The sequence below is a fragment of the Diabrotica undecimpunctata genome, chromosome 5 (assembly GCF_040954645.1).
Source record: "Diabrotica undecimpunctata isolate CICGRU chromosome 5, icDiaUnde3, whole genome shotgun sequence".
NCBI classification, from domain to species: Eukaryota; Metazoa; Arthropoda; class Insecta; order Coleoptera; family Chrysomelidae; genus Diabrotica; species Diabrotica undecimpunctata.
The window spans coordinates 30,266,851-30,287,207 of record NC_092807.1 but is presented as its reverse complement, the minus strand read 5'-3'; the positions used below and the strand labels follow the sequence as shown (position 1 = coordinate 30,287,207).

Below are 20,357 nucleotides of genomic sequence, written 5' to 3'. Positions count from 1 at the left end.
ACAAAAACAATCGCCCACAAGAGCTTTTCTATTAAATATCAAATAGTGTAAATAAACCATGAACTGACAAACATACATGTGGATGTAATTTTTAGAAAATGGAACTCTTAATTAAGTATTTTTGATTTAGTATATTTTTCATAGATATTTTTCTAGTCCTATTTTTGATTAGTCCCTATTTTGTTTAGCATGTCGCCGCCTGTACTGTGTTGCACCCAGGGGGTTTGGGGTTAACCGCCCCCCAGGCATATAAAGTAAAAAATATATAAAGAATAGTAGGAACATGTAACTTGTCTTTCACACACAATACAAAAAAATATATACATATAAATATATACATAAATACATATAAAATATGCCCCCAGGGCATATAAAGTAGCCTTACAGCGTCCACCCCACTTTCGGATTACGGTACGTACGACAGTCAACTGCGCACAAACAAGAGAGGGTGGTTTTATTTGGTAGGCAGGATGATAGATACCTGAATCTTTGGCACCGCTATCTTTAGTACTTTAAACTAAACTAACACCCAAATTTTAGGGACTCAAAATGGTGGTAGCATAAAAAAAATTCAAACCTCCCCCCCCTCAGGCTAATTCTGGGTGCTCCACTGCGTCTGTATACAGGCTAGACAAGCTCTCTTTACGAAACACTGTAATTTTAAGTTGATAATGTTAATTTTATTTACTGAAATATATCTTTATCTTAGAATTTTAACGAAATAATATTTTATTTTCTTTAGGAAAGACTTAAATAAATCATTTACAAATACTTTGCGAGTCAATTTAAACAATTTAAATCTAAGCAATGAAGACAATATTAGCGGAAGCCAAGACGCCAGCGATGAGATCAGGTAATTAGTTTAGTTTTGATTTGATATGTTATTGGTAAATGTGTCGAAACGTTACAGTTGACAACTAGCTTATACGAGGTTTGATGATTTCCGAGCTCTCCTATTTTCCGATGCTCAATTGTTCTGTGTTAAGAGCGCAGGCGCAAAATTTCTGGCCAATGGTTTTTAATGCATTCATTTTTTTCGAATCCTGAGAAAACTAATAAGCATTTTTTAAAAATTTACACGCAGAATGAAAGAATACATTATTACTGAGGGCCGAAAGTCCCTGAAAACTTCTATAATGTTTATTTTAATAAGTTACAGTGGTGAAAAAGAAGAGAAAATTTAGTGTGATTTTTAATTTCAAATATCTTATTCAAAAAAACTTTTTGTTTATTCTAAGGGACTTTCAGCCCTCGGTAATAATGTAATCTTTCATTCTGCGTTTAAATTTTTCAAAAATATTTGTTAGTTTTCTCAGGATTCGAAAAAAATGAATGCATTTAAAAAGCATTGGCCCGAAATTTTGCGCCTAAGCTCTTAACGAAGTTACATCCATTTTTGTAAAAGTTCTACCCACTTAACAAATTTGTGATATATTATAAAATAAATTTAAACTTAGGCTCGTAATATTAGGCTTAACTAAATTTTTTGGGAATACTTAAAAAGAACTAAAAGAAAAAATTAGGATGGAATATGTAATGTGAATGTATAAATCTAGCTTTGTTCCTTCTGTTTATCCTTATGTTATATATTTACCTCCTAGCCGTTGCCTGTTTTGTGTTGTAATAAAGTCGCTATGAAAGGCACCTTAGCGTGAAAAGTATCCCTATATTATGTAATCCCTTGTTGGTTCTAAATATTCACTTTAAGTTGATTAGGGCCTTGAATGTAGCGGATGAAAGTATGGTTCTTGTCTATGTACTGATTCTTGTGATACTGATGTTTATATTATATTTTTAATTTACCTCTAGGTGAAGTACTATTTTGTTAACAAATGCAATATGTCAATACATCATTAACAAATTCAAGTAGTCAAATACATTATCGTGGCTGAATGGATCAAGTTATACAAAGCCATTAATTAAATAAAAAAAAATTTGAAAAAAAATTAAAGGAAGAGCAATGCATTAATCTTGTTGTTAAACTAGGTACAACTTTTACGTTTAGGATGAATGTTTGAATCGGGTAGAGTATCATGAAAACACGCAGTTAGAGTCTATGACAATAGCTCCCACTAAGGAGAAGACAATAAAAGAAAACATTGAAGACATGGGGGGGGGGGGGGAAATTAAAAATACTGTCTTGGAGGCAGCAGACCAAAGTATACAGAAAGAAAACCGTAAACATAGAAAACCATGGATGACAAACGAAATATTACAAATTATGGAGAGAAGACGGATGGTAAAAAACAAAAACCTAACAAGATACAAAGAACTCGACAGGGAAATTGAGAAAAAAATAAATCTAGCCAAGGAAGAGTGGATGAAAGAAAGAAAAAGTAAAGAGGCAGAAGATTTGCAAATGAAGCATAAAGATAAAGAACTACACAGAAAGGTTAAAGAAGTAGCTGGAATATGGAAACCTAAACACTTATCGATTGTAACAAACAAGAAAAACCAAATGGAATTAGACCCTGAAAAACAGAAAGAAATATGGGAGCAATATCTTAAAGATTTGTCTGGTGATCAGAGAACAGAAGAGTCCCCACAAATAGATACAGATGAAAAATTAAACATTCTCACCGAAGAAGTTTTGCAGGCAATAAAAGACGCAAAGAACAATAAGGCACCCGGCGAAGACCTAATAACAGCCGAACATTTTAAACACCTAAGTGATAATGCTGTCAGGAAATTAACATATCTCTGCAACATTATATATGAACATGGCATAATACAGCATGACTGGCTAACATTCACATTATATATATATATATATATATATATATATATATATATATATATATATATAAATATGTTGGAAATATCGGGTATGTGGTCTATATTAAATAAAAAATCTTTGTTTTTTCTAAAGCTCAATATTTCGCCATTTATTTGATGGCTTCATCGGGAGTAAAGAAATTAAAAGATTATACACATAAATAAAATTGAATACTAAAATAACATTATTGTTGATGAAACTGTACATTTAATAAAATGCATGTAAAAATTTAAAATATCTTTGAGCACGTTCGTTAACAATAAATAAGATGGAAACAAGTAAAAATTTTTACTTGTTTCCATCTTATTTATTGTTAACGAACGTGCTCAAAGATATTTTAAATTTTTACATGCATTTTATTAAATGTACAGTTTCATCAACAATAATGTTATTTTAGTATTCAATTTTATTTATGTGTATAATCTTTTAATTTCTTTACTCCCGATGAAGCCATCAAATAAATGGCGAAATATTGAGCTTTAGAAAAAACAAAGATTTTTTATTTAATATAGACCACATACCCGATATTTCCAACATATTTATATATATATATATATATATATATATTTAGGGATTCTACAGTATTCACTCCCTCGCTCAACCGTTTCCATCTCTCTCTGTTGTTCCATTCTCCATCGTTTAGTCCTCTCTTACTCATGGCGTCGTCTACTTAGTTCCTCCAGGATTTTCGGGGTCGTCCTCTTTTCCTCCTTCCTATGGGGCTCCATTCGGTTATTCTCTTTATCCGTCTGCTGTCGCTAGTTCTTCTTACATGTCCATACCACTTTAGTCTTTTTTGTTCTATATATGTTAGTATGTCTGTTTCTATTGATGTTCTTTGCTTTATTTCGTCATTACTTCTCCTATCCATTCTTGTTACTCTGCAGCATCTTCGCAGGCATTCCATCTCTGTTGCTACTATCTTACTGCTGTTTTTCTTGTTTATGATCCAATTTTTAGCCCCATATGTCATAATACTTCGCACTAATGTTTTATAAATCTGCGTTTTTGTCTTCATATTTAGGTGTCTATCCCACCATACTGAGTTAAGTTGTCGGATTGCTGTTCTTGTTTGTCCTAATCTTTGTGTAATTTCTTCCTCTGTTGTTGCCTTTTTCGTGATTATAAACCCCAGGTATTTGAATGTATCTTTTCCTTTGATTGTTACGTTGTCATCAATCTGTAGATCTTCTATGTCTTCTTCACTTGTAGATAGGTACTCTGTTTTCGCGAGGTTAATATCTAGGCCAGCCTTGGTATATTCTTCTTGTAGTTTCTTCATCATGTAGCTGAGGTCGTCTTGGTCTTGTGCAATCACTACTTGATCGTCTGCAAAACTTAACGTATATAGGTATTCGTTCCGTACCGGTACTCCCATGCCTTCGCATTTTCTTTTCCATGTAGTCAAGGCTTTCTCTAAGTATATTTTGAATAGGGTTGGAGATGTGGAACAACCCTGCAGGAGCCCTTTTGTTGTGGTGAAGTCTCCTATGATTCTTGTTCCCATTTTAATGGACACTTTATTTTCTTTATACAGAGCTTTTGTAGCTTCTATGAGTTCCGTCTGTATTTCTAATTTGTACATTGCCTCCCATAGTTCTGACCTTGGTACAGAGTCATACGCCTTTCTCAGGTCCACAAATGCCAATATTATTATATATTATATAGCTCTTCCTAAAAAACAAAAAGCAAGGAAATGTGAAGACCATCGAACCGTATCCCTAATGAGTCATGCCGCCAAGATTTTTATGCGAATAATTTATAACCGAATTCACAATAAGTGTGAAGAATACCTGAGTCGTTCTCAATATGGTTTTAGAAATTGTACAGGCACTAGAGAAGCAATTATGGGATTGACACTGTTGGCAGAAAGGTATCTTGAGGTTCAAAAACGGCTGTATGTGTGCTTTGTCGATTATAGAAAGGCCTTCGACCGCATCAAACACGGAAAATTGATTGAGGTGCTAAAAGAAGTAGGGTTGGACAGACACGACATAAGTAATACATACTGGAACCACACAGGATGCGTTCGAACAGAGAACGGAAACGACAAGTACATCAACATAGAACGAGGAATGCGTCAGGGGTGCCTTTTATCCCCCCTATTATTTAATGTATATGCCGAACATATAATTAGAGCTTCTCTTGAAGGTCGCCCTGAAGGTGACAGAACCAATGGAATCATCATTAACAATATAAGATATGCCGATGACACCTTAGTATTAGCAGAAACAGAAGACCAACTAAAAATATTGATGAACATATTATCAGAATAAAGTCACAGGCTGGGCTTGGACATTAACTTTTCCAAAATCAAAATTATGGTATTCCTCAAAAACCCCCATGAACAAGTTACACCTAACATACTAACAAATGGTATCACCCTCAGAGTTCCCAAAGCTTCATATACCTGGGCAGAGAACTAAATAGTCAACTAGACCACTCAAAAGAAATTAGAAGACGAATTGAAATAGCAAGATCTGGTTTCATGAATATGCGTAAAATGCTCTGTAACACCAAGCTATCAGTCTCAATAAGATTGAGAACACTAAAGTGTTATGTGTGGTCTCTATTACTATATGGCTGTGAGACCTGGACATTAAAACAGCATGACGTCAACAAATTAAATTCATTTGAAATGTGGATGTACCGCCGAATGCTAAGAATAAGCTGGACCAGCAGAACTACGAATGTAGAAGTACTGAGAGCAATGAACACACGCCCTCATCTGGTCAATACTATCAAAATTAGAAAGACGTCATATCTAGGACACATAATGCATCATAGGGAATTTGAGCAGCTCCAGGTAATATTAGAAGGCAAGATTGAAGGTAAAAGGGGCATAGGACGAAAGAAAAAATCTTGGCTACGAAACATCAGAGATTGGACCCACACAAGAGGAAATCAATTAGTTCATCAAGCCCAGAACAGAGAGAAATTTGCCATATTTATCGCCAACCTCAACAGAGAAGGCACTTAGGAGGAGGAGGATCATGAAATCTCAATGAGATATGGCTTTCAAATGCTGTTTCCTGTTCCTCATTTGCTGTAGGATCCTTAGTAACCAACATGTACTTGGTATTGTCTTCGTTGATGACTAGACCGACCTGTTTCGCCGCCGTTTTCAATTCTAGGAAATATTGCTCAACGATCTATTGTAAATGGTACCGCTGTCTCTATTTCGTGTTTCTCGGACTGCCTTTTCCAAGTCAATGTTAAATATAAGGCAAGCCAGGGCATCCCTTTGTCTTAGTCCATCCTTTATCTCAAAGGATCGAGAATTATCTCCCTGTATCCTAACGCTGGCTTTTAAGTTAGACATTGTCATTCTCGTTAAACGGATAAGTTTTTTCTGGTATACCAAACTCATGCATTGATGTTTTCTGGAGGATCTGTCTTATTGAATGAATCTGGTCAATTGTTGATTTTTCTGGAGTAAATCCGGCTTGGTATTTTCCAACAATGCCAACTGTGTAAACTTGTAGCCTTTCGTAGAGAATATTTGGTAGTATTTTGCAAGCAGTTGTTAACGGAGTTATTACTCCGTATTGGTCACACTGGAGCTGATCGCCTTTTTTATGTAACGGGCGTATCATGCCTTGAGACCATTCACAGGGCATGGTCTCATTTTGCCAGACAAGAAGTAAAAGTTAATGCAGTGCTTGTAGCAGAGAATCGCCACCATTCTTGTAGAGGTCATTACAAATTTGATCCGTTCCTGGTGCTTTATTATTTTTAAGCTTTTTAATGGTTTGGGCAACCTCTTCAGTGGTAGGTGGTCTTTCGTTTGGGTTGAATAGATTCCAATCATTTCGATCTGCTATGGTGTTATCTGCTTCTTCGATATAAGGGCCATTAAATTTTGCGTCGAAAAATTCAAACCATCGGTTCAAGATTGAGGTCGTATCACTTAGGATATTTCCTTCTCCATCCTTACAGCACCTTATTCTTGGTTTAAACTCTACTCATTTTGTTTACTTTTCTGTAGAACTTTCGGGTTTCGTTTTGATTTCTCAGCCATTCTATGTTTTCTAACTGCTTTTCTTCAAATTGCCTTTTTTTCTTATATGTAATCTTTTTTCTTCCCTTCTTAGGGTCCGGTATTCCTCCTTTGCTCTTCTTGTGCATCCAGCTTGATTTTTCTTTAGGTATGCTCTATTTTTGTTTTGTGTTGCTTCTTGGTACTCGTCAAACCATTCGTTTTGTCTAACTGGTTTGGTTTTCCCCAATATTTCCGATGCCTTCTCAGTTATTACATTTCTACATTTTGTCCACATTTTCCTCCGCTTCCAGGCTCTCTATTAACTCATCCAGTTGTCTCCTATACTATCTCGCAATGGTTTTAATGCGAAAATTATCAACATTAATTCTGTCTTGTTTCATATGTTTATCCTTCTTTAGGTTAGAAATTCTTCCTCTGATTTTTGCCATTACAAGAAAGTGGTCACTATCTATGTTTGGACCTCGGTAGCTTCTGTAATTTCAGACAATAATGATCAAACAACCGAAATAAGAGCAAGGATAGAAATAGCAAGAAATGCGTTTGTAAAAATGAAAACAATTCTCTGTAACAAAGAGCTTAGATTAGAACTGAGAGTAAGAGCACTGAGATACTACGTGTTTTCGATACTGCAATATGGACTTGAAAGCTGGACATTAAAGCAAGAACACATAAACACATAAATAAGTTACAGTCCTTTGAAATGTGGTGTTACAGGAGGATGCTTAGAATAGCATGGACACAGAAGAAAACTAACACGGAAGTATTACAAGAAATGGGCAAAGAATACAGGGAAAGATAAGAGGAGGAAGGAATGTAGGAAGGAGAGTGTCATGGTTGAAGAATTTAAGGGACTGGTTTAAATGCAGTTCTATAGAACTCTTCATAGCAGCAGTAGATAGAGTAAAGATAGTGATGATGATATCCAACCTCCGATCGGGAGACGGCACTTAGAGAAGAAGAAGCTTCTGTAGGTTATTACGAATTATTTCCACTGGATAAATAATTATGAATGGTACGGTAGGTCATGTTAAGGACGAGACCGGAGCAGTGGTTAGTAGGGACTGAGTCATAGGTCTAGCATCTGCGGCCTCCTCTGTTTTCGAAACTCCATAGATCTTTCAAAGAGCAGGAGTTTCACTTGATTAAAAAAATCAGTGGAAAAGTTAAACGTCATTTCACAAGAACAGTTCTCAGAGTAATTCCAGCAGTGGAAACGACGTTGGGAGAAGGATATACGTTTTTAACGGGTGTACTTTGAGGACGATATAGTTGAATTGTTCAGTATATTTTTAGATAAAGTTTTGAAGCATTAGATCTGTAACTATTTGGTCGCGTACTGTATATTCTGCATTATATGTGACGTAGATTTACAATTTGTAGAGCGATGGATGTGAACGCAGTTTTCTTTTTTAGCTTTAAGTTGCTAATAAAATGCCGTCTTTAAGATATTATTTTACCTTTTATGTCCTCTTACCCTATATGTACTCTCAGCACGCCCATTGCCCTACAAGGTACGCCTATAAAATCGCCGTTCAATCGTTATTAAATCAAGTCACGTTTAGTTGTTGTTCTCAGCAATATTTATTGTTAGCAACCTTGTTAGCTTGTACTCTTTGTGATTCTTTAACTGTACTTTTTTCAGTAATGTCTTAATTTGTATAAAATAATTGTTAGTTTTTTTATCCATTGGGTTTCTTTCACTTCCTTACTGAGTTAAAATCCATCTTGGAGCTTAAGTTGCTTACTAATAAAATATATTTATTGCAGCTTTTAATCCAATTTGCCAAATAGAATGTCACAAAAATTGCCCCCCGTATGGTTTTTTGTCTATTCTGCATTTCTCTCTCCTACACAATTATTTTTCAGTTTCTGTCTGTAATTTTTTCAATAGACAAAACTTTCCTTGCGGATTCACTTTCCTTTATCGTTTTCTTCCTTTAGCTTTGCCTTTGGTATAATTCGGGATTGGCAGAAGCTTTATTTTTTTTAGATGTCTGATTGTTCAGAAGCGGTTTTTCCAGATTTAATGTACGAGCTTTAACCCAAAAGCATCAAATCTTCGTTTAAAACTTCGCGCCAAAACATTTCAGTGTCCTCTGTGTATTGCATAAATTATCATTATTCAATCTTCGCTTATATACTGCTGGACATAGATCTCCCTCATAATTCTCCATCTATTTCGATCCTGTGCCTCTTGCATCCAATTCCTATTCCAATTCCAATAAATTATATTAACACATAAATATCCTCGGGACTTCGGCGGAACTTATATTTGGCCATTGTATCCTTAATACTCTTGTATCAAGGATACATCGAATCCTCCCTTAGCAACAGTATGATTCAGAAAATTTTCTCATTTCTTAGTCCTCTTCTGGAACATCTCTTTTTGTCTCGTGCCAAGGCTATAATCTTCTAGGGTTCGTCAACTCTCTGGGGCATCACTAAGACAACACTTTTTCCCCTGTGACATGCAGTCCCTGGGTATGATGTTACTTATACCTCGGGATCACAGCACAAATCTCACTATATGATGAGCCAGTTGTGACGATTTGCCAATTAAGCATAGTATAGATGTTCATTTGTGTATGTTTATTTTGCATGTGTGTATGTGTGCGTTTTTGTTTGTGAGTCATGTTCTATCAAATTTACAGTTAATGACACAGCTGCAGTCTCTTTATCGTGTTCTTAGATTATTCGCGGATGATTTTTTTGGTTGTACCTTATTCACACCTGCTCTATGGTCATATATGCCCACCTGATAAGAACTTTACTTACAGTCTCCGATCGCCACGTACGAAGGCCATCCATTGTAACATGTAGAATTAATTCTTTTAGTCTAGCAAATTTTAACGAAATATTCTTTGTTTTCTTTAGGAAAGACTTAAACAATAAGTCGGTTACCAATGTTTTGCGAGTGCATTTAAAGAAGTTAAATGTCAGCAATGAAGACAATACTTGTGATAGCCAAAATGACAGTGATGAGGCCAGGTAATGCACGAAGCTTGTCATATCACACCGACTTAAAAATGCATGTTATCATAGCACAACATTATTCTTCTGCAATTGGCGCCTCTCAGATCATCCTGCATATTTTTATTTTATCTGTTGCTGCTCTAGACGGTTATATTGAAGTACATTTTAACCACTCCCTCAAATTTACTTAATTAACAGCCTTCTTCTGATACCTCTTTTCATTTTTTCTTGCATTATTAGGTTTAATAATTCATATTTGTTTTATTATTTTTCTTTGTCTTCCTCTTCTATCAGAGATTAGATATCGTTAATGCCATTCTAATCTTATTTACAGCTGTTCCTAAACAGTTCGTTTGTGGTGTAAACTCAAACCGAAATTGCTCTAAGTTTCTCCTCCAGGATATTCTTTTAAGCGAATTTTGAATTCTTTGTCCTTAGAACTTTCCTTGTATTATATTTTGTAGAAGTGTCCTTATTAGGTGTTGTCATCAATTTGCACTTCTCTCCTATTTCTCTCATTACATCGATGTTGATTTTTCTCTTGGTACATGATATCCTCAAAATCATCGTATGACACCACATTTCCATTGAAAGCATGTTTATACATTATTGTTTAAGTATCCAACTTTTCATTCCGTATATTTGATCTATTCTGTACATTTTTAATCCTTCTTATTTTCTTAAAAAAAATTTAGCTGTTTCGACCAGTGTTCTTATTTTTATTGTTTTATTATTGTTGTGTGTTGTCCAGGCATTGCCGTTTAATATTTTTGCCACGTTTATCTCTAGGAGTCAGATTATTTTTAATCAATGATTTTATACGCTCTATTCTTTTTTCAGATACAGAATGCAAATTAAAAAAAACCTACAATATACGTTTACTTTCAAATCTCCAACGCGAATAAAATGATCAAAATATACTTCTCTTAATTTATTGTGTTCATTTTTCTGGCTTCTTTGTTTTGCTACATTTTTCTGATGTATCAGGCCTTGAAGATATATATCCTGTTCATTCTTGTTTTGCATTTTGTAGAAATTCTCAAATACTATCTGCTTTTGCTCATCGTTTAAAAAATAACGCATCTATATAACTAGGCTATTCAATATATAACTTTATTTAACTTACCTGCAAGCACCTCCGATTTCCCTGGCAGCAACCATCTTGCCTTTATAATCTGCATACGCAGTACTACTGACTCTAACTTTTTGGATTAAATTTCTTAGGTAATTATCATCATTTCTCGCACCTCTCCGTCTTTTTCTAAGACTATCTTATTGAGGTGGCTCCACTTCAATTTCAGTGCTTCTATTTTCGTCCGAACTAGACACATTGCCAGAAAAATGTGATTATATTTCTCCCTGCAAAGTGAAACTGCACACAGTATCGAAGCCGGTGAATCACTGAAAATATTTCGCGACACGAGGCTTGCACTTTAAACCAAAACAGAGCGCAAGGTCAAATACAGCATGAAACAAATTTAAATATTTATTTCTTAAAGGGACTAAGTTAGTTTACTTAGGTCCTTTCTGCGCTAAACAATTATTTTCTCACACAGAAATGCAAGTAAGGAATAATTGAATTTACTTCATTTCCACCAAACGGTAGGTTTTGCGTCAATAATTAATTTCGCATATTAAAAGAAAAATGGCCGAAATAGCACTTAGCGCTTTCAGAAATAATCGATTCAATTGTAAAAAAGTATTAACTGACCAAATAAAATTAGGTTTGTTAACACAATTTGCTGCTAAACATACTTAAAAAAACATTATTATAAAAAATCCTTGGCCCAATAAATGTTTCTTTCTTTTTTGAATTCTATTAGAAAGTCTTGAAAACATTATTTAAACAAAAAAAAAATGAATTTTGGTAAATTATAAATAAAATAGAATAGTAACTAATAGAAAATTACAAATAAACCTCAATGTCATGAACGCCAACTGTCATGAATAAAACCTTAATTATTTTTACTTATTTTGTCAGTAACATGAAATATTAACCACGTTATTAACAAATCAAACTTGAAACACATTTATTTTCCATTTTTTATATATTCTATTTCTGAATTATTTTAAAGCATAAATTAATATTTATTTTTTGTAGCACACCTAAAAAAGTGCCCACAAGAAAAGTATCCACTCCAAAATCCTCGAGGAATGCTGTAAGGACTCCTCGATCTGTAAAAACTTCAAAAGCGGTTAGTAAGAGTCCAGAAAAAACTCCTAGAACCACTCCAAGGACACCTAAAAATAGAGCCAAACTTATTAGGGAAGGGATAGTCACTCCATCTATGCAAGAGAGAAGTAAAAAAATAAAAGGCGATTCTACACCATTAATGAAGGCGAGGAGTCAGTTACACGTTTCTTATATACCTGAATCGTTGCCATGTCGAGAAAAGGAATATTGCGATATTTATAATTTTGTAGAAGGAAAATTGATCGATGGTTGTGGAGGGTAAGTTTTGTGGAGGGTATTTAAATGTAATTGGAAAATAAATATCAGTATTAAGAGTTTCTTGGATAGAAGTGTGTAGATATTTACTTTTCGTGTCCGGATCAGTTCGTTAAATATTATACTGCCAATACTCCGCCACTTAAGTGGCCTTTCATTAGCTGTCAAAGGAGAGTCAGTTCTTGTCTTAAGTATGTCTTCTTTTTTGGGTGCCGTGTCCGTATTCAGACGTTGGCCGTCATCATGTTTACAATTCCTGAAACCTTTCTCTGTCAGCTGCTGCGCGAAATAATTCTTCTACTGTGGAACCACACCATTGTCTAATATTACGCAGCCATGAAAGTTTCTTTCGACCAATCCATCTCTTTCCTTCCACTTTTCCTTGTATTATAAGGCGGAGTAGATGGTATTTAGGTCCTCTAATTATATGGCCGAAGTATTCTGTTTTTCTCCTCTTTATGGTGTTTATGAGCAGATCTTCTGAATTGTTCATTTGAAGAACATCTTGTAAATTTTCTGCAAGAATGGTTGTATCGTCAGCGTATCTAATATTGTTGATTACTTCTCCACCTAGTCTTACTCCCTCTTGTCTGTCATCCAAAGCTTTCTCATTAAAGATATCATTAAAGATCATTAAAGATTTCTTCAGAGTACAGATTAAAAAGAGTGGGTGACAAAACACAACCCTGCCGTACTCCACGTTTGATAGGATATTTTTTCAGTCGGACTGTCTTCAATTTGGATAGAGGTTACTTGATTGTAATATAAGTATTTCAGCAGTATTATATCATAGTGAGTCCTGCTGCCCGTAGGCAATCGAAAAGTGTATCGTGTTGTACTCTGTCGAACGCCTTCTCGAAGTCGATGAAACAAACATAAACATTCTTTCGGAATTCACAAGTTTTTTGTAATAGAACGCGCATACAGAATAGTGCCTCTCTAGTTCCTAGACCGTTTCTAAATCCAAATTGCTTATTACCCATCCTACTTTCGGATAGAAGGAATACTCGGTTTTGTATAATTCGTAAGAGTATCTTCAGTGTGTGACTCATTAAACTGATTAGTCTAAAATCGTTGCATTTGGTGGGCCTGCTTTTCTTTGGTAATGTTCTTAAGTATGTACAAACTAAGAATGTCGAGGGTTTTGTATTTCGCCACAGTAACATCTGTCATCTTATGCATTCCACCACCGCTTTAGATTTGACTTAAATTATAACATGCTGTTTTGACCCGATTAAGGAATCTCCACACGATCTAAGATAATTCTAACCTGCAGCCAGTTCTTGTTTAGGATATATGGCACCAACGGACAAAGTTTCCTGCAAAGCTCAAAGCAGCGATGTTCAACAGTGGTTTTCGTAAAGTTACAAAGTCGTGATACTCATGAAACTTCTACAATATTTCAATATTGTTGGTTGCCTTGTTTGATCATATCAAACTTAACAGGGCGCGGATCATCCACGCTTACGTCATAAATTCACGAACAACAAATAATACTAATCGCACACAATGAATATTCATAACCAAAAGTCCTTATTTATTCTTCAAACAATTAAAAAAACCAGTATTTCCAACTTTTTATGGGGCAAATACACACGACTTAGAAATGTTTGGAAAGACGTCAGACCTTAGGTAGTCTTTTTCCGAATTTTCGCTTTCATTTTTGTCATCATCAACCGTAGATACATGATCTTCTTCAGAAAATTCTTCATGTACTAACTCTTCATCACTAGTGACGGTTTTTAAATTGGTAGATTCATCTTCATTTTCTGAGTCTTCTTCAAGGATTTTTCGTAATTCCTCTTTCGTGAGTCCTCTCCTGGAGCTAATTTTTCAGCAAGCGCTTATTATTCTGTTTTTCACAAATGATTGTACACCACACTCTCAACTCTAAACTTCAAGCGATCAAGTCTTTTACAACACTAAAGATACTCAAGAAACGCTTCCGAAAATAGAACCCATAAAATCTAATCACCCTTCTCGGAAAAATAAACAACTGTAAGATGTACAGTTCCCGTCATATAAAACTGGTACACTTTTTTTCCCAATGTAAACCTGTGTTCAGGTTTGACACAATGGTTCCTGAATCAATTCGTTGTTGCCATTACAGATAACGGAATTGCACTAAATCTAAATAAAAAAGAACGTTCAAAAATGTTTAAAGTTTTTATATATGTATTATTATTATCATTAACAACAAAAGACCGTACCTAATAAATTTAATAACCAAAGAGAGGGTTGAGTTAATGCCCAAAATGTTTAAAGGATCTTTAAATGTAGCGTATTGGCACAGGGAACATTGGAATGCATCTACTGTAATTTTATAATGTGTCTGGTACTACCGTTTCTTCACGTAATTTGACAGATTACGTCATAATGAGGCATGTTTAAATAAAAGTTCTTGGGTTTGTATTTAATTTAAATACAGGCGGGGTTTATTTTATTAAAGCACAGTAATAATGGACGCACAACTGCGTATGCGTATATGTCAAAATAAAGGTGCTTTTATGAAATGATGACATAAAATACGTCTTAAGGTGGGTACACATATGCTCCGAATACCGTCTCGAACCCCGTCGCGTACAGCGACGCGATCAACAGAAGTTCGCGACGTTGTTACAGGGGGCATTGAAATAAGTAACGAACCGAACACCGCTCCGTACTTTGTACCAAACATTTTAGCGTTCCAGCAGTAATTGAGTTGAATTTGCATGTGCAAGATGCAAGATTTTCTCTCCGTAATCCAGATAGAAGATTGGTCATTTTTTTTATACTCATCCACTGTAATTTGCATTTTAGAAGCAATCTCTTCCCATGCATCGTTTTTTTTTATCTTATTGTAGTATCTGGGATTATTTGTATCCCATAATATCTCTTTTTCCCGATAATTTTCAATTAAGAGTAAACTATTCTCTTCCGTCCATTCCATCTTGATGCACTCAACTTTAAAAACACCTTCAACCTTCAAAATAACAGACTGACTATTTTGAATGACTGGAGATTCGATAAAAGATTCGCAAGCTAGTCCAAACATGAATTCGCGGTGTACATTGTCGCGCTCAAATTTCTTTTGATGCGAAGGCATTTTACCGACAACCGATGGATCGCTTCGATGTACGTTGTTGACGCGTCGAGGTACGGTACGCGGTTGCATGACTCCGTCCACACTTGAGAACGCGACGGGGTTCGAGACGGCATTCGGAGCATATGTGTACCCACCTTTACATAACTCTTTACTTATTTTGTTAATCATAGCTTCCTTTGTTAGTCATAATATGGCGCAATCTATTAGTTATATTACAATTTAAAATTACAGAAAAACTGTTTTTAAGGTCTTTCCGTACAATTTTTTGAAAATTTTCTTTTACACAAACCTTCTCCTGATAATAACAAACACAACAAATAGAGAATTATCTAATTTAGTACAGTCGTTCTGAAGCGATGCTCGTACAAACATTCATGTTCATATATTTCCTAGAATGCTGGTTGTTTAGGTGGTAAGAGCACACTTGGGTTTTTGAAGGTTTTGATTTTATAACTTTATTGTTATACTTATCTGTTAGCTCTTCTAGTGCAGCCGACAATTTCTTTTCTATTTCTTCAAAAACATTTTTCCTGGGCTACCAATGCCTTATCAGTATATGTATATAAAACACATCTTTCCGGGGTGCCTTGGTAAGTCGTTTGTATAGATGTTATTAAAGAGAAATGCCAATATCCTCTAAGGTAGACTATTTTTTGATACATCCAGCAACTTTTCGTAAACTGCAAAGGTAACGTAAAACCAACGATTTTGAAGAATGCATTTTAACGAGCACATAGATCTGAAATCTCTGGTCATATTATATACTAACACCAATAATTTTGGTAACTAACAGTTATATTTCTCAGTCATGCGCACCAGTTAAGTCAACATAAATGGCACTAATCATTTTCTTTCGTTGGATATACAAGGTATAATATTTGACCCAATGCAAAATTTCCTAGTTCTAAATCCAGCTTGTTCAGGTATCAGTTTCTTGTCAATGGTGACAGAGATTCGATTGAGTATCATTCGTTCAAAAACCTCAAAAAGGTGGGGTGGCACAGTAAAGAAACTGCTCAAAAGTTTTTAGCTTCGGTTGACACTTTGCCTGGCTTCAATAGTGCCACTACTCTGAATTTTCATCGTAGCTCAGGTATTTTAAAGTTTTTTACACATGAGTTTCTCACGATCAATATATTTCTTTCCTAAAGTTCTTGATCTGTTGGGTTCTGATCTTGGAATTGAAGTAGAAATAAAATGAATTAAAGAAATTTGTTTCGGAAGATAGAGGTATTTTAAAATATTTTAACCTGCTCTACATAGTTCGAAGATACACAATTGTATCTATTTTCTTTCATCTTAATTAGATGGCACTACCTAACGATACAACTCTTGTCAAGTGAGAAATTTACTTAAGTACCTGCTTCTCTCTTCTAGTTTGTCTTCGATTCTGGGTTTCTCTGTTTGTTTCGGAAGACGAGCTAAAATATCCTGTTATGTTTGTGCACGTGTTGTTAAGAGGAACATGTAAAATTGTAAGTCCTTCCAGACAGCAGTTCATTGTAGACAGTCGTTTGAAGCAGTTGAACGCGTGATGTTGAAAATGGAAAAAATGTAGTATCAGACAGTCATAAAATTCTTTGTAAAAGAAGGTTTAACACCGACCCAAAGTAATTTGCATTTTGTAAATATGTATAGTTTTCACTCTCAATTTTCACCATGAAGAAATGAGTAGTCGAGTTAAACGTGGACGTGAAAATTTCGTAAGATGATCCCCGTAAAAGACGTTTCACAATTACAATCACACCGGAGATCATCGACTTCGAATGTGTCGGTCACATCTTGTGAATCAGATCACATTTTGAAATAGAATCATCAATATACTGTTATGTCTTTATTAATTCTAATTTATTGTTCTTATTTTAATTTACTAAAACACGATAATTTATATCAATTTATTAAACCACTGTACAACAATTTATTTGACTAATAATTACATAATTTATCTATACGGACATTTGAAACACGTCGCGATCTTCTTTTCTGACTGCCCGTTTTCTCCAAAAAGGTCCTGTTATATACCCAATACCGTTAGACTAGAAAAGTCGATGGCGTTCTCGACTAGACAGAGCGGCGAATGGTCTCAAAACTGGTATTTTTACATCGGCTCGTCTCCAGAAAGTTCGATTGTTGTTTTTATAGCGAAGGGGGACCCATCGGGTATTAACTAGAAAATACGTGAATGAATGAGAATATTAGTAATAAATATGTTTACGGTTTTGGGTCAGAATTTATCGTAACAATACAAACGAAACCAACCAACATATATAATTCTATGCAATATATAGAAGGCGGTTCTGCAGTTCCAAAGCAGAAAGGACAGGAAATAATACACTCTCTCTACAAAACTGAAAATATTCTTTCAATGAAGAAGTTATTACGGCATACATTAATATATGAGTACTTTGCAGCGCTTCAAGAGGAACACTACAAAAAGGGGAAACTTTGAAAGTATTAATTGTCGTTTTCACTATTAGACCAATAACTATTCAGACCAGTTTCTTATATTTAAATTGTATAATATTTTAACTGTATATTGTATTTGTTGCAGGTGTATGTATATCTCTGGAGTACCTGGTACTGGTAAAACGGCAACTGTAACTTCGGTAATGCGACAACTAGAATCTAATAAAGATGTTCCCAAATTTACATTTATCAACGTTAATGGAATGCGTCTAACAGAACCTAGGCAAGCTTATGTTGAGGTATTAACGATTTATTAATAAAATTATGTGAAAAGTCTTACCATCAAAATCTGATAAGAGATTTCTACATTCTAATCTACAAACTTTAACATTTATATTATTCAGCTATATGTTTTTCTTCTCCTTTGACATTGGAAATAGATTAATCCCTCCTATTGAATTGATAAATTTAGTTAGCTATATAATGTCACTTATTTTATATATTTAAAAACGTACTCTTTGGTAAATTATATTTTTTTGTAATAAATTAATTATTTTTAGATTTTGAAGCAACTTACAGGAAAAACAGTTTCATGGGAACAAGCTCAAAATAGTTTAGAGGAAATATTTGTTAAGTCTAAAAAGAAAGAACCTATAGTTATGTTAATAGATGAGGTAAGAACTGTTTTATACTCGTCTTAAGATATATGATTTCTTACAGTATCAGGATTGTGTCTACGAAATGAACATTAAGCAAATAAAAAGTAATTTAAGGCAGGTGGAGCTTTGTATAGAATAATATTTATGGATGGAATGAGTATTTGCGGTAACTGAGTATCTGAGAAACGGCTTTCGTAAAATAGTGTAACTTATTGCAAACGTGAAATTTTCGAAAACATTTTTAGAATAGTTAAAAGATTATAAACTGATACAAGCGTTAGTAAGATCCTTAGTTAATATATTAACCTATTGACTGCCAGCAACGCGGCTCGACAAACCTTACATTAATTTTATGGGTATAAAATTCCACTGGCATATGGAGATGTCAGAATATTTATTGCAAGTGGTAGTCTCAAAAGGTTAATATAAAAAATATATATTTTTATTATTAAATCATCTAAGATCAGTTTGTGCGAATCATAGTAATACTACCGCCTCCCACTCTTATTTAAAAGCATTACATTCAATATAATATAAAATCGCGTATGTTCAGTTCTTCGCCTTCCAACGCTGTATACCTACATGTTTATTAAAGCTCTTTCTGAAGTTTTTTTACAAAATTTTTGTCATAACTAGAAACCCTTTAAGCTTTTGTACGTCTTATTTTCGTTTATTTTAAAAATCACACAAGTCTCCTACCACAAATGTCAAAAGATTTTGAGAAACTACTGCTCAAAAAAACCAAGGATGCTGTCCCTATCAATAAACTAATTCCAGACCACCAATTCGGGTTTAGCAAAAACCATTTCATAATAGAGCAGTGACTATATATAGTGTGTATTCCGTTCGTCATATGCGTAAACGATGTGATTCGATAATTATTTGCCTTTTGTTTATTTTCTTAAACCTAAATCCTATGCGTGGCAAACACTTCCACAAACTTGTTCCTCCGCACGAATTTCCAGTGCTATCTGCATTGAGTTTATTTAGTACATTTGCACATAGTGCAAAGCGTACATTTTACGGCGAATTACGTCTTCATCCGCACTATAAAACTTTCTAAAAACACCACTCTCACTTCTTTTAGTTTTTGAAAATAATTATTAATAATTTTTCGAATTGTTGAAATTGGCGTCGGAGTTAGAGTGACAGTTTCTTCTATAGCTGCAGTTTTACTCATATGCCTATCGGTTAAAATTAAAAAAAAAACACTATTAACTATTTCTTCCACATTAAATGACAGATGGGTTCTTTGATGCCTTTCTTATTCTTGCCCTTGAATAGGAGTAGCCTATTCTAAATGCCAATTTTCAACGGTGGGTTAAACAGGAGGTTCTTCTGTGTTATCGTTATTACAATTCCACGGACGATACATTGTAAGAATATTTTGCTAAATATCACAACTTCTAACAACTTGTTCACTCAAAGACTATTTTTCAACTAGTTGTTTTTCATGTACGAACTGTGTTTTACGATATTTTATAGGTAAAGTTACAGATTAATCTTTAAACACTAATTGCCCGAAAACCCAAAAATTACCCGTAACAACGAGGTAGTGAACTAGTGAAGTTTATAAGTTTTAAGTTCATATTTTTAGAATTTAGAACCTTAAAAATTTGCAAAATTATTTAGTTCGAATTTAAGTAAGTCCTGATAACTTACAAATTTTCAACAATAGAAGATTTATAAAGGGGGATTATTTTTATTACTTTACAATCATTTTTGAGAGACCGATAGGGTAATGAAGGCACTATATGTGTGAAAGTTCTATACGCATGATTACAGTGTATTATATTTATCATCAGCATCCAGCCTTCATTTATCACGTCCACTGCTAGACATTAGCCCTCCTTTAAACTCCTCCATTCTTTACGATTTTGTGCTCTTTGTTGCAAATTTTTGGTGATAACACCTGATGTCGCCAGTCCAACGTGCATGTGGTCTTCCTATACTACGTTTGTCTGTTCTTGGCCTCCAATGTGTAATTTTGCTCGTCCATCCTGAGT

General features: G+C 34.5%; 1 protein-coding gene across 2 annotated transcripts in view; it reads left to right on the top strand.

The window, feature by feature from the left end:
* LOC140441232 (origin recognition complex subunit 1-like) overlaps positions 1–20,357 on the top strand; it is a 49,134-nt gene that overhangs the window by 11,428 nt on the left and 17,349 nt on the right. For both annotated transcript variants that reach the window (XM_072531820.1, XM_072531819.1), the window contains 4 exons: positions 743–853; positions 11,854–12,204; positions 17,838–17,991; positions 18,253–18,366. In XM_072531820.1, coding sequence (XP_072387921.1) covers positions 743–853; positions 11,854–12,204; positions 17,838–17,991; positions 18,253–18,366 — 730 coding nt within the window. The remainder of the gene's footprint in view (positions 1–742; positions 854–11,853; positions 12,205–17,837; positions 17,992–18,252; positions 18,367–20,357) is intronic.